Source organism: Ichthyophthirius multifiliis, assembly GCF_000220395.1.
Source record: "Ichthyophthirius multifiliis unplaced genomic scaffold scaff_1120509251273, whole genome shotgun sequence".
In the NCBI taxonomy this organism is placed as follows: domain Eukaryota; phylum Ciliophora; class Oligohymenophorea; order Hymenostomatida; genus Ichthyophthirius; species Ichthyophthirius multifiliis.
Genome location: NW_004086035.1, coordinates 84,376 through 97,068, shown reverse-complemented (window position 1 = coordinate 97,068; position 12,693 = coordinate 84,376). Strand labels below are relative to the sequence as shown.

General features: G+C 19.6%; 2 protein-coding genes across 2 annotated transcripts, besides 6 other annotated features; one reads left to right on the top strand and one right to left on the bottom strand. All coding sequences in view use genetic code 6, as the record gives it.

Moving 5' to 3' along the window:
- Nucleotides 1–157: 157 nt before the first annotated feature.
- On the bottom strand, nt 158–5,532 carry IMG5_173760 (hypothetical protein; the record flags this gene model as incomplete). The annotated part of the gene is made up of 6 exons (XM_004029708.1): nt 158–637; nt 693–4,618; nt 4,778–4,832; nt 4,893–5,156; nt 5,207–5,328; nt 5,409–5,532. 6 exons carry the CDS (start codon nt 5,530–5,532, stop codon nt 158–160), a joined length of 4,971 nt encoding a protein of 1,656 aa, XP_004029756.1.
- Nucleotides 4,835–4,867: a microsatellite.
- Nucleotides 5,025–5,074: a microsatellite.
- Nucleotides 5,533–8,087: 2,555 nt separating the features above from the next.
- Nucleotides 8,088–8,125: a microsatellite.
- Nucleotides 8,126–8,505: 380 nt separating this feature from the next.
- IMG5_173750 (kinesin motor domain protein) lies at nt 8,506–12,024 on the top strand (the record flags this gene model as incomplete). The annotated part of the gene is made up of 10 exons (XM_004029707.1): nt 8,506–8,523; nt 8,753–8,771; nt 9,034–9,563; nt 9,617–9,899; nt 9,947–10,047; nt 10,165–10,441; nt 10,495–10,989; nt 11,031–11,128; nt 11,172–11,320; nt 11,603–12,024. Coding segments are annotated over 10 exons (2,392 nt in total), but the record flags the coding sequence as incomplete, so codon positions are not given.
- Nucleotides 10,058–10,158: a microsatellite.
- Nucleotides 10,083–10,163: a microsatellite.
- A 524-nt stretch (nt 12,025–12,548) lies between the features above and the next one.
- Nucleotides 12,549–12,604: a microsatellite.
- Between the last annotated feature and the right edge of the window lie 89 nt (nt 12,605–12,693).

Here is a 12,693-nt window from a genome sequence, read left to right as displayed (position 1 = left end):
TTAAAATAAATTTTAAAAATAAAAAAATACTCATGGAATTCATTTAAGTTTTATTAAACTTTATTTCTATTATATTTTTCATAATAAACTTAAATTAAGCCATTTCTGATTATCTTTTCTTACCTACCTAAAACTGGCAATTTATCTTAATCACTCATCAATCCTTTATTTTAATTAATATTATATATATTTTAAAATAATATTTTTTACCACTTCTCCATAAATAAAAGCGCAAATATATGCGTTTGTTGAATTCTCTTGTAAAAGTAGCATGCTTTTAAAGCATTTATATTATTTAATCAATATGCTATTAAGTCAAAAATTAAGTAAAACTTTCAAAAATATCACTAATAAAACTGAGAATATTTTTAAAAATTACGCATTAAATTATGTTTTTATTGAAATTAATATCTAATGAATTAGAGGGTACAAAAATACTTTCTTTTTAAACTAAATCATATAAAGATATATTAAAATCTTCATGTATTTCTGAAATATTTAGTATTTCAACAGGGGTACAAGACTCAGACATATAAACAAGAGATTATATTATTTTATCCCAATGTCCTTAATTCAAATTTTAAGATATTTACAATAAAAATTATTTATAATTTTCTAAGCATATTGAAGATAAAGTCTGTTTACCCAAAAAAAAAAAATCAATAAAATAAAAATAAAAATAAAAAAATTACTTCTTCGCTAGTCAAAACACAATTTATAATTATAGCAAGGAATTCATCCATACAATTTTCTAATGTATTAAAATATTAAACATAAATACTAACAAATTCTTAGAAAGCTTTGTGGCTGGTGATTTTAGTAGCATTATAAAGTTATTTATTTGAATATTGCATATTTTAAAAAGTAAACTACATATCATCAAAAAGAGGTCTTATAACTCCTTTAAATATTAGATTCCAAAATTCTTAATTGAATTAGTTACTATATTGTTTTATTGTTTCAAATAAATATTTTACACTTTTCTTAATTATAGAAGGCCTTTCATCAGAAAAAAAAGAAGCAAAATTATTCAAAATAGGTATTAAATATCCCTCCAATAATCTCTTAGATTCATTAATAATTAAGCTTTTTTTACTATTTCCTGCAATTACAACATTATTTGCAGATTGCTACTATTATTATTCATCCTTATGAGTATTTTCTACCAAAAATTTAATACATTTTTTTAAATGATCTAGCGCTTTTAGAGCTATTTTTTCTTATTTGTATTTCGTTTAGTTTGTCAATGCATGAATAAGATCAGCATATACATCAATTAAATTATCAAAGCTTTTTTATTATATTATCATATCAGTAATTGAAACTGCTAAATCAACCAAAACCTAATTATCTTCTTATAATGTTGCATTTACAACTTTTAATACTACTTTCCATCCTGACCTTAAATTATCAGCTCTTGTATGGGTCATTAATTAAAGACAATTTAAAATTAACTCTTTTAATTGGGCATTACTAACTCTTTAGTAAACATACTCGAAAGGTGACAAGAAATCTCTTTAATATTAATAATGTACGAGTTCGGGTATTTAAAGAAATTTTACTGCTAATTATTTAAGGGAATCTATGGCTATTGCACTAATTTAATGATTTTTATGACATCCTACATAGTTATAATGTTATTTTAATACTTCCCAAATTCTATTCCATATAATACGAACTCTATGCATATTAAATTCTGTTATTTCGGCAATTCTTTGCATGCAAAAAATCCTAGGAGGTTACATATAATCAATTTCTTCTCTTGATTATTCACATAAACACTTAATAAATTCGAAAATATTTTCACCATCTAACTATATGGAATTATGGAAAATTTTATCCACCATAGATTAATCAATATAATTAGCAACAACTTAAGCATTAATAATTTCAATTTATTCCTATTATTATTACTAATCATTTTAATTGTTTTAAAGGTATGTTTCTGAATTAATTAAATCGTTATCTTTTCGAGAATTTTAATGGGCGTTGAAATAATGGTCTAACTATCCTACACACTACAAAATTGTTTTCCATGATTTTCCAAGGAAATATTTATTTGAAGTACATATTTCAAGTAAAGTTTTGATTGCATAAATATTTTTTTATTTTAAAATTTTTTAATAATTTCCTACCATTAAACCTGTTTACCTACACAATTCTAAAATAAAAGTTTCTTTTTCAGTTTCTAATCCAAACTATCCAAGCAACCTAATACCGTATTTGAATCCATTAATAGTATTAGTATGTTCATTTCCTTATTAATTATCTTAAGTTTACGAATTATTTATATTACTTTCAATTCCTTGAGAAGAAAGGCAAGCAAAAACTGGACTCCAAATAATTTAGAGTAAATTTCCAACATAATCCTTACTAAAAACTTAAATATATACATTTTCAGTATCTTTATGTTTCTAGATTTTATTTCGAGATTTTTCAAACATTTATTCTGTTTCTAATAAAAACATTTCCTATTTTTTACTTACACTTTAAGTCAAAGCTTCTTCAAAAGCTTTTTTTTAAGCCTCTAAATGATGAATAGCTAAAGGAGCTTTTTTTATTTCTAAATACATAGCCTATACTCTATCGTCAGACAATGATTCCCCATCATCAACTCCTTTAACTAAATTTATGAATTAGGGTAAAGTCATTCTATCTTTTTCTTAAACTTAAGTATTATGAAGAGATGTTTAAAGCATCATCAAAGCATAAGACAGTGTATAAGCACCAGTAGCCGATTTGAATGCTGAAGAATTATCTAAAACATATTTTTCTCCAAATTTTTCAAGTATTCTATCTACTTGTTAACCTTCACCTGGTAACTAGAAATAAGTAAGGAATTTTCTTAAACCTACTACTATGTCCATTTCTTTAAAATTAATAAATTCAATAAATTCAGCTAAAACACTTTTATTAAAAGCATTATCAGACCCAAATAATTCTCCTAATTTTTCCTAATCAAGTTAAGGATTGTATGTATAAAATATTTCTGCCAATTATTTTGGATTATTCTCTTCAATAATTTTAGCCTCTATAAAAGATTAAATGCCCTATTTAGGTTTAAAATTGAATTTAGCAATAGCCTTTTTAAACTTTAATTTTCTCTATCTTTATTCTTCGATAGGATCTTTAGTGTTTTCTTCAAAAATCTAAGTAACATCCATATTATTGTTTTCTTCATTTTAAAGAGTCTAAATTGGCAATGCAGCTGCAATTTATTAAGTCTTATTTTATTCATCACATAAATCCACAAAATCGACAATTCCTTTCATCAACTCAATAATGTTTTTTGTTGCCAAATTTCTCAATTCAATATCTTAATCAGGCATTATTAAACTTTAATATTCCTGTTTGGCATATTTTCCTTGTGAAATTTTACATAAAAGTTCAATAATATGTTCTATCATATTATTTTGATCCAAAAGACAATCGTAATTAACAAACATTTCAATAACAGCACGTGGTATTTTGAATATTTTATTAAATACATGTAAGCAATAAATACGATGGTTATAATTAGCATTAGAACTTTCAAGATATTTGATAAATACATTTTCTATAAAAACCCCAATTTCAGTTTTCAAATTTTACCTAAAGTTATCAATTAAATTTGCAAAAATACTAAAACTTATAATAAAAACAGATTTTTCAGTACTTAAAGAATTCTACAAAAGACTTTGTAAAAGATTATCCCTTACAGCCTAAGTAAATTCCTTTCTAGAAATAAAAATAGGACCTCCTTTTTCCATAATAATAAGGAGTAATTCTAAAGCCAAGGCCTTTTCTTTTAATTATTATTAAGAGAGATTGTTTGCAGCATCTTTACATGAAGTTTTACATAAGAACTCAAATATATTTAAACAATCTACCATTTATTTATTCAAATACCCATCACCATAATTATCAAAGCAAACCCTTTCAATTAATTAAATTTCTTCCAAATGTTTTAACTTGCACTCTTTTGAGCATATAGGTACACGTGTGTCTTTACAAAAATTCTGTGCTTCATTTCTACATATAAAACACCAACCGAATTTTCCTGCCTTTATTTACTTTTCATTATCTATATTAGTAAATATAGTACGTTTGTATTAAGGATTATCATTGTCTTGGAATATAGGCACGCATTTGAGAGGGATTAAAGAAAGTTCTTATTATAACTATTATTATTCGTTATCTTCTTAATATTTTTAACTAATTTTTTCTTTTTTGTTGTAATAAATGCAAACATCATCAACCATATTAATAATTACCTTTCCTAAATATTATTATATTAGTTAATTTTTCTAATTTTTTTTATCTTCTAAATTTACGGGAGGTAAAGTGTTGTAAATATTAAATGATACTTATTAAATTACAGCTGGTTGTTATAAACTATTAATATTAACTGAAGATTCTTCAGAGGCATTAAGGATTACTGCCTATTGCTTAGAAAAATTAAACTAGTTTTCACAGGTAGAGGATTAAGCTAAAGGTTACATGTTTTACCTTTTATTAAAATATATTTATCTTTCTTCAAATGAAAGAAAACTATTGTTTTCCATTTTTTTGAATAATTCTGAAACTATTTAGCTTATTGCATGTTTTGACGTATTTTGCAATATTCCTTATTTAGATTCTTTTATTTTTAATAATAAAAGATAGAAAATTATAATATTTAAAAATTAAAAAATTTTTAGCGTATAAATGCTTATAAATTAAATATAAAATTAATTATATATTTTTAAAAAATTATTTCATAATAAATTTTTGAATATTATATTTTTTATTATATTACAGTAATAAATTCCAAAAATAGTTTTTACAATATAATCTAAGTTTTACCCTGATATCTAAAATAAAATAAAAAAAAATAAAAATAAAAAAATTATTATTTTATAAAATTTATTCACTTCACAAATAGGACTTGTAGAAAGAGTTAAAAGAGATTTAATAATTTCTACATGAACTGCTTCGTCTTTTAATGAAGTACAATCACAGACAGAGTTTATTATTGAATCAATTAATTTTTAACTTTTATTTACTTATTATTATTATTATTATTATTATTATTATTATTATTATTATTATTATTGTATTTTATCATCATCTTCTAAAAATACATTTTGTGTATAATCGTAGCAATTTCCATCTAAAAACCTATGTGATACTAATTTCTTTTTTTTATATATAATTAATTCTTTTATATTTTTAATATTTTCTTTACTTCTAAATAATATAATGTGCACTATGTCAATTAAGGATTATGAACATCCATTGCCATTTTCAAAATTATAAAATATTTGTTTGCACTTAATTAATTACGATCATTGAGTTAAATTATTTAATCTTTTATAAAATATATTTTAGAATTTAAAAAATATATCAAATATATTTATTTTTAAAATTAAATTTATATATTATTATACCTATATATTTTAAAATCAAATCTCTAAAGTTCTTATATTTTTTGGGTAACAACTTTATTATTTTTTAAAAACCTTCAGTTAAAATGGTTTTATAATTTTTTAGAGGGTCTCTAATATTATCCATTTAAGAACAAAATATTATTTTAAAAAAAAAAAAATTAATTCAAAATTATTTAATTAAAATATTTTTTGTTTCACATATGCTTAAAATTTTCGATATTTTATTATCATTAAATATTTAAAAAAAAGTAAAATTAAATATATTTATCTTTATAAATTATTATAAAATGAATTTTATATAAATATATCTTTTTATATCATTTGCTAACTATTTAACTTTTTAAATAGAAAAAAAAGAATAATAACAATAAAATGAATTTTAAGAAAAAATATTATATATTCAATAAATTTGTTTGACTTTTTCAGAAAAATAATGTAAATAGTTTAACTATGAAAAATTGTATAACAAAAAAGTTGATATAATCTAACAATTTTAATCAATGAATTAAAATCTAAAATTTAAATATCAAAATGATGATTAAATTATAATTCCAACTTAAATATTAGATAAATAACCCTTTTTTTCATGTGATATAAGCACGTGTTTATAAAATAAATTTATACCTTAAACAATTAAATAAAATAAATAATATTTCTAAAAATACATATAATTACATTCATAAATAGATGTAAGTAAAAATAATATAAAAATTAATTAGCAATTTCTTTTGTTATTATTTTCAATAAGAATATATAAACATAGCTTATTTTGAATATTTTAATTCATCTTGAAAATATTGATGATTCGTTGTAATAACTTTTACTAATTAATATATTTATCAATATAAATTAAATTTTAATGTTTAAAAAGATTTAAAGACTTCTTATTAAGTTTACCTATATAAATGAATATTCCATTATTTACATTTAGATTATCAGAAATTCATATTTTGAATTAAATTGATTAAACTTTGGTAAAATTTTTGATAAATGAAAGGCTCTATTTATAAAAATTATTTAGAAACTTAAATATTAGACAAAGGACTTAACAAAAGAAGAATGCTAATAAATTTTTCACCTTAAAAATTTAAGATGTATAGATTTTGCTGATTTTGCTTGGGCTTAGTAAATATAAAATAATTTTAATTTTTTGTTTTGCTTTATAAATTAATATTTTAAAAGCTTAATTGTCTAAAAATATGCAATTCATGTTTAAGATTCTGTTTTTTTAGTACCTGGATTATAATATGTATCTTAAAATGGAAACAGATAATAAAATATAAATATTTAATATAATTAAAAAGAATCTAATATGAAAATATTTATCGAAAATTAGTAAGTTAATTAAAATCTTAAAATATATTATAGATTCTAACCAGAATTTTATTTTGTTTTTAATCAAGAAATAATAACTGATCATAATTAATATTGCATTAATTTATAAATATTTGAAAATCAAGATATTAATGAATGCTTTAGTAAAATTCTTTTTTATTTAAATGTCAATAAAGGTTAAATTTGTGTATAAAAATCATAAAATTTTACAAAATTTATAAAGCTTTTAATTAAGATACATTACTTACCAAATAGTTATAAATGTGTTTGTAAAGATAATATAAGTAAACATAATTATAAATTAATTATATTTATTTATTTATAAATAATTTAAAAAAGCATAAATATATAAATAATAGAAAGTCATTATTACATTAGAAAAATCTTTATAAATTATTAATGATACTTGTTTATAATAAGTAAAAAAAAATTCATTAGAATTATCTTAGAAAATCCGTAGTAAAGCATAAAATGTAATTGAAGAAATAAATATAATACTTTAAAAATTGTAAAATTAGGACTATATTTTAAAAGAATTAGAAGGGATATTTTATGAAGATATATCTGTTTTATATTCACTTGTTTTAAATAAAAAAAAGTTATTGAGAATTTAATTAAGATAATAAAAAATCTTTAATAGTATAATTCAGATTTATGAGGAAAATTTATAATTAAAAATATTAAATATCATTAATTACATTTTTTTAATAATTTTTTTTTTTTTTATATTATTTTAAAATAAAATCTCATTTTTTTTATTTTATTGAACTTTTTGGGCTTATATAAAATAATTCCCCCCGAACAGTAATATTTTTTTTAAGATTATCTTTGCATTAAATATTTTTTTTCAAATCTTTTATTAAATTTATATTAATTTATTTTATTCAAATAAAAGCTATTTTTAAGGGTTATACTATTTTTGTATTTATATAACTTATATATTTTATTATTATTTCTATATTATAAAATTTCTGAAGTTTTCTTTTTTTTTTACCTTTTATATAATATTTCTATTCATAAATATCATCATTTTAATTATTACTTTGTTTTTTTTTAATATGGATATAATTATAAATTACTATCTTTTATTAAATTTTACTAAAAAAAAAATTGTTTTCCTTATTATAATCTGGTTTTAAACATATTTATTTACAATAGCATTTATTAAATAAATAAATATTTTTTTTATTATTTATAGCTTTATTTAAATTTGATTAATATTAAATGATAAAAATTATTAAAATTTATTTAATTTAATTTTTTTTTATTAATAATATAAAAATAATATATTACAAATATTTAAAATTAAAATTAAATATATTAATTATTACAAAAGAAATATATAAATAATTTATAAAAATAAAAATAATTAAATAAAAATAGTAAAATCAAATCGTAAATTTATAATAAAATTTTTAAAAAAATAAAGTAGGCATAAAAATATATGAATAAATTTTATTAAAAGAAGGCAAATTTAATCACAAAAGTTTAATAAAGCCATTCAAAAGAGCCTTAAAATAATTAATCTCCTCTGAAAAAAAATTTAAATGATTTAACATTAAAACAAATTGGAAAATTTCCTTAACGTTAATTAACATAAACCAGTTTCTTACATAAGCCTTAGAATAATTTTATATAAAACACGAAAATTCCAACACTCAAAACAACAATAATGCTAAGCTTAATCTCAGCAAATTGAATTTAAAAGGGGAAAAATAATAATAACCTTTATCTTCTCGACTTACGCTTACAATAGTTGAAAATGAGAAATAACTTTACGGTTTAAAAAATTAATAAACTAACGATGAATAAAAATTATAAAATACTGCAAATACCTTCCTTTAATAAAATTCATTTTTTTCAAGTAAAATAACGAATTTGAAACCATAAATTGAATCAAATAATTTTTCAGATAATAAATAAAATTAAGCTTCAACTGATCAAAGAAATTCATAAGCTTTATAATAAAATTTAAGCTCTACATTTTCCGATTTTGTAACATAAAAAAGACTTAGTAACAGCGTCAAGGTTAATAATTAAGGCAATTTTTTTTAAATATAATAAGGATTGTAAGAATATTAGTAGACTACAGATAATAATTTATAATAAGAAAGTGAAAAAATAATTGCTTTTAAACAAAAAGATAATTAAAATGTTGCCAAGCAACTTTTTTAAAAAAATAACAAAATAAATTACGATAGTTCAGTAGTTAGTTAATCAGTATTAAGTACTCCTAAAAAGATTATTAACCCAAAAGAAAAATACAAATAAATAATATAAAATCTATAAGTTCAAGATAAAGAATAAAACGGAAATGTAAAAACATATATAAGATTCAGACCAAACAATCAAGCAGAATTAGATCTAAATAAAAACGGTTTAGGCCAAAATATAATTGAATTTATTGGAGTTTAAACTGTTAAACTTATAAATGACACAATTACATATACAGTAGACAAAGTGTTTTAATAAGATTGCACTTAAGAATAAATATATGAAGAAATCGCTGTAGGAGTTGTAAATGACGTTCTAATAGGTTATAATGGTACCATTTTTGCTTATGGGGTTTCCGGAAGTGGAAAATCACATACAATGTTTGGAAATTTAGATAATTAATAATAATAAGGAATTATTCCAAGAATGTGCGATTAACTTTTTGATCATGTAAATAATGAAGAGAACTCAGACATAGAATATACTATTAAGTGTTCTATGTTAGAAATTTACAAAGAAAATCTACATGATAGTTTAAATATGTAATAAGATGAAAAAATAGAGCTTAAAATTAAAGAGCATCCTTAAAAAGGAATTATTGTTTAAGTATTTAAATATATTTAATTTTGTTGGATATTATTTTTATTTTTAAAAAATAGGGGCTTATTTAAAGATAAGTAGGAGATGAAAATGAACTTATTGATTTAATTGATTTCGGTTATAGTAATAGATAAACCAGAGCTACTAAATTAAATGAATATAGTTCAAGATCTCATACTATATTTATGGTTTAAATCACTTAAAAATTAGCAAGCGGAGCTGAAAAAAATGGAAAACTAAATTTAATTGATTTAGCTGGATGTGAAAAGGTATCCAAAAGTGGAGCTGTAGGAGAAGGTTTGGAAGAAGCAATAAAAATAAATGTTTCATTAACATGTTTAGGTATATTATTAATATTATATTTTTTTTTAAAAAATATATTTAAAAAGGAAAAGTCATACATGCTTTAACAACAGGACAAGATCATATACCTTATAGAGACTCTAAACTTACACGAATTTTACAAGAATCTCTAGGAGGAAATTATAAGGTTTTTTTTAAAATATAAATAAATTTTAAAAATAAATATAAATATAAATATAAATATAAATATATATATATATATATATATATATATATATATATATATACATATATATATTTATAGACTTCATTAATAGTTACTTGCTCGTTAAATTCAAAATTTACTGATGATACTATATCTTCATTGAAATTTGCAACAAGGGCAAAAACAATAAAAAATAATTTCAAAGTTAATTTCTCACATTCAGCAGATTCATTAAAATAAACAATTGAATTATTAAAATAAGAAATGCTCTAATATAAAAGCATGTATAATAACTTTAGATAAGCAATTGTACATGCAAGAGAAGAACTTGATCAAGTTCCTCCTTATGCTAATTGTAATTAGGTTATTGAAATGAGTATTTCATTTATTTTAATTATATTTTAAAATTAATATTTATATAAAAAAAAGAAAGAGATTTTGATACATTACTTGAATTATAAGGAAATTAATATGGATTTTCAAATAATTTAACTTAAAATCAATTAAATCCAGCAGGTATATATAATAATAATTAAATAAATACATATTAACTAGGTGATTTTAATATGTAGGAAATGTTTAATTTTGGATATAGTAGTGATTTATATTAAGCAAAGTTTAAATCTAAAGATGAATAAATTAATAATTAAAAATAAAATATTTAGGAATTAGAAGATAAAAACAAATAATTAAAAATAGAAATTTTATCATTAAAAAAAAACAATATTAATATACAAAATTAATTGAATGAAATAATGAGCGAAAAAAATATGATTTAAGTTTAATATTCTAAAGAGATTTCCAAAAATAGTTTTAATAAATTTTAATTGGAAATTTTATAAAAATAAATATAAAAACTTATCGAATAGATTTGCAAATTAGAAAAATAAAATACCGAATTTCTTAACGAAAAAAAATAAATTTGTAATTTTTTACTATTATTTATCTATTTTTATTTTTAAAAGATGAAAAAAAAATTGATGACTTATTGAAAAATAAGCTTACTTTTGCTGAAATTAAACTTGGAGATTATTTTAAAAATAACTTTAATTTTAATTTTTAAGTAAACAAAATTTTATTATTATTTATTTTTTTATATTAAATAGATAAATGAGGACCCAAATTTAATATAAAAAATTAAAAAAATGAGTTTAGATGCAATCGATGATAATATTTTAGCAGAAATATCTTAAACTTCATCTTCAGATTCAGACTCATCTTCAGATAGTTAGACAAATCCAAATGATATTTCAACGTATTTTTTAATACAACAATTTTAATGATATATTATAAATTTTAAATAAATAGAATTGATAAAAAAAATTAATAAATATAAAGCACATTTAAAGTTTTAGATAATAACTAGAATCAAGAATTTTTAAAAAAATATTTGAATTTTAACATAAAATGGAATAAGAAATATTAAAAGAGCCAATTTAATAAGATTTTATAATAATTTAATTAAAAAAGCTTTTAATCAAGTTTTAAAAATATATATTTTTTTTATGTATATATATAATGATTTAAAAATAAATAGCTCGCATATAATGAACTAAAATCTTTTAAGGACTATAAGTGCATTGGAATGGAAATAAATAATAGATTATGGAAAAACTTAATTAAAAAATAATGTAATTAGAATTTAAACAAAACATATTAAATGCCTTGAAAAAGTTATTGATGAATGCACTCAAAACAGTAAAGATTTAAGAATTAAAATAGAAGATGTTGTATTAGATATGGATATATTATAGAATTAATAAAAAAATTAATCAGCATTAAGTAAATCTAAAGTAAGAATAAATGTGCCTTTAATCTCCTAGAGAATAGTTGAGCATACAGAATAAGGTGGATTAAGTAAATTTGGATAAAGAAAAAGTATAATGATTAGTAATAAATTTAAGTATGGAGCAAAAGAAGATTGTTTAGATGAAAATTTAATTGAATAATTTAAATAATGTAAAAAAAAAATATTTATAAAACTATTTTTTATTTGAAGAAATCGAAATTATTGAAAAAAACATCCTTCCTTTTACCTACGAAAATGCTATTTTGGATATTTAACAAAAAAGCAGTTTTATAAAAGAATTAATGAAATAATGTAAAAGACCATAAGGAGGTTAACATAATTTAGGGTTAGGGGATTAAGATTAAAATTTAATAAGAGAAAATACAAGGCTTCAAAACAAAATATTAATGTTATAAAGTGAATATTAAATGGAACAGACTAAAGCTGATTCATATAAAGAAGCTTTAAAAGTTGAAAGAAAAAATTTAATATAATTAAAACATTTAAATAAAGAAATGGAAGTTACATTAAGAAATAATTTAAAAGAAGAAAATGAAAGTTGGTAGAATACTATTAATATTATAAATGAATAAAAAAAGAAAGAAATAGTTAGAATATAATAAGATTATAATATTTTAAATTAAAAGTTAAATGAAATTATTGATGAATCATTAATTAAGTATTAATATTTTTTAAAAAGATATAAAAATAAAAAAAAGGTTTTAATAATTAAAAAAATAAGAATAAAAAATAAGTCTAAACGAAATAGATTCAATCCTTAAAGATTTATAAAAATATAAAAACAATTTAAATCAAATTTATGAAACTAAAAAAAGAAA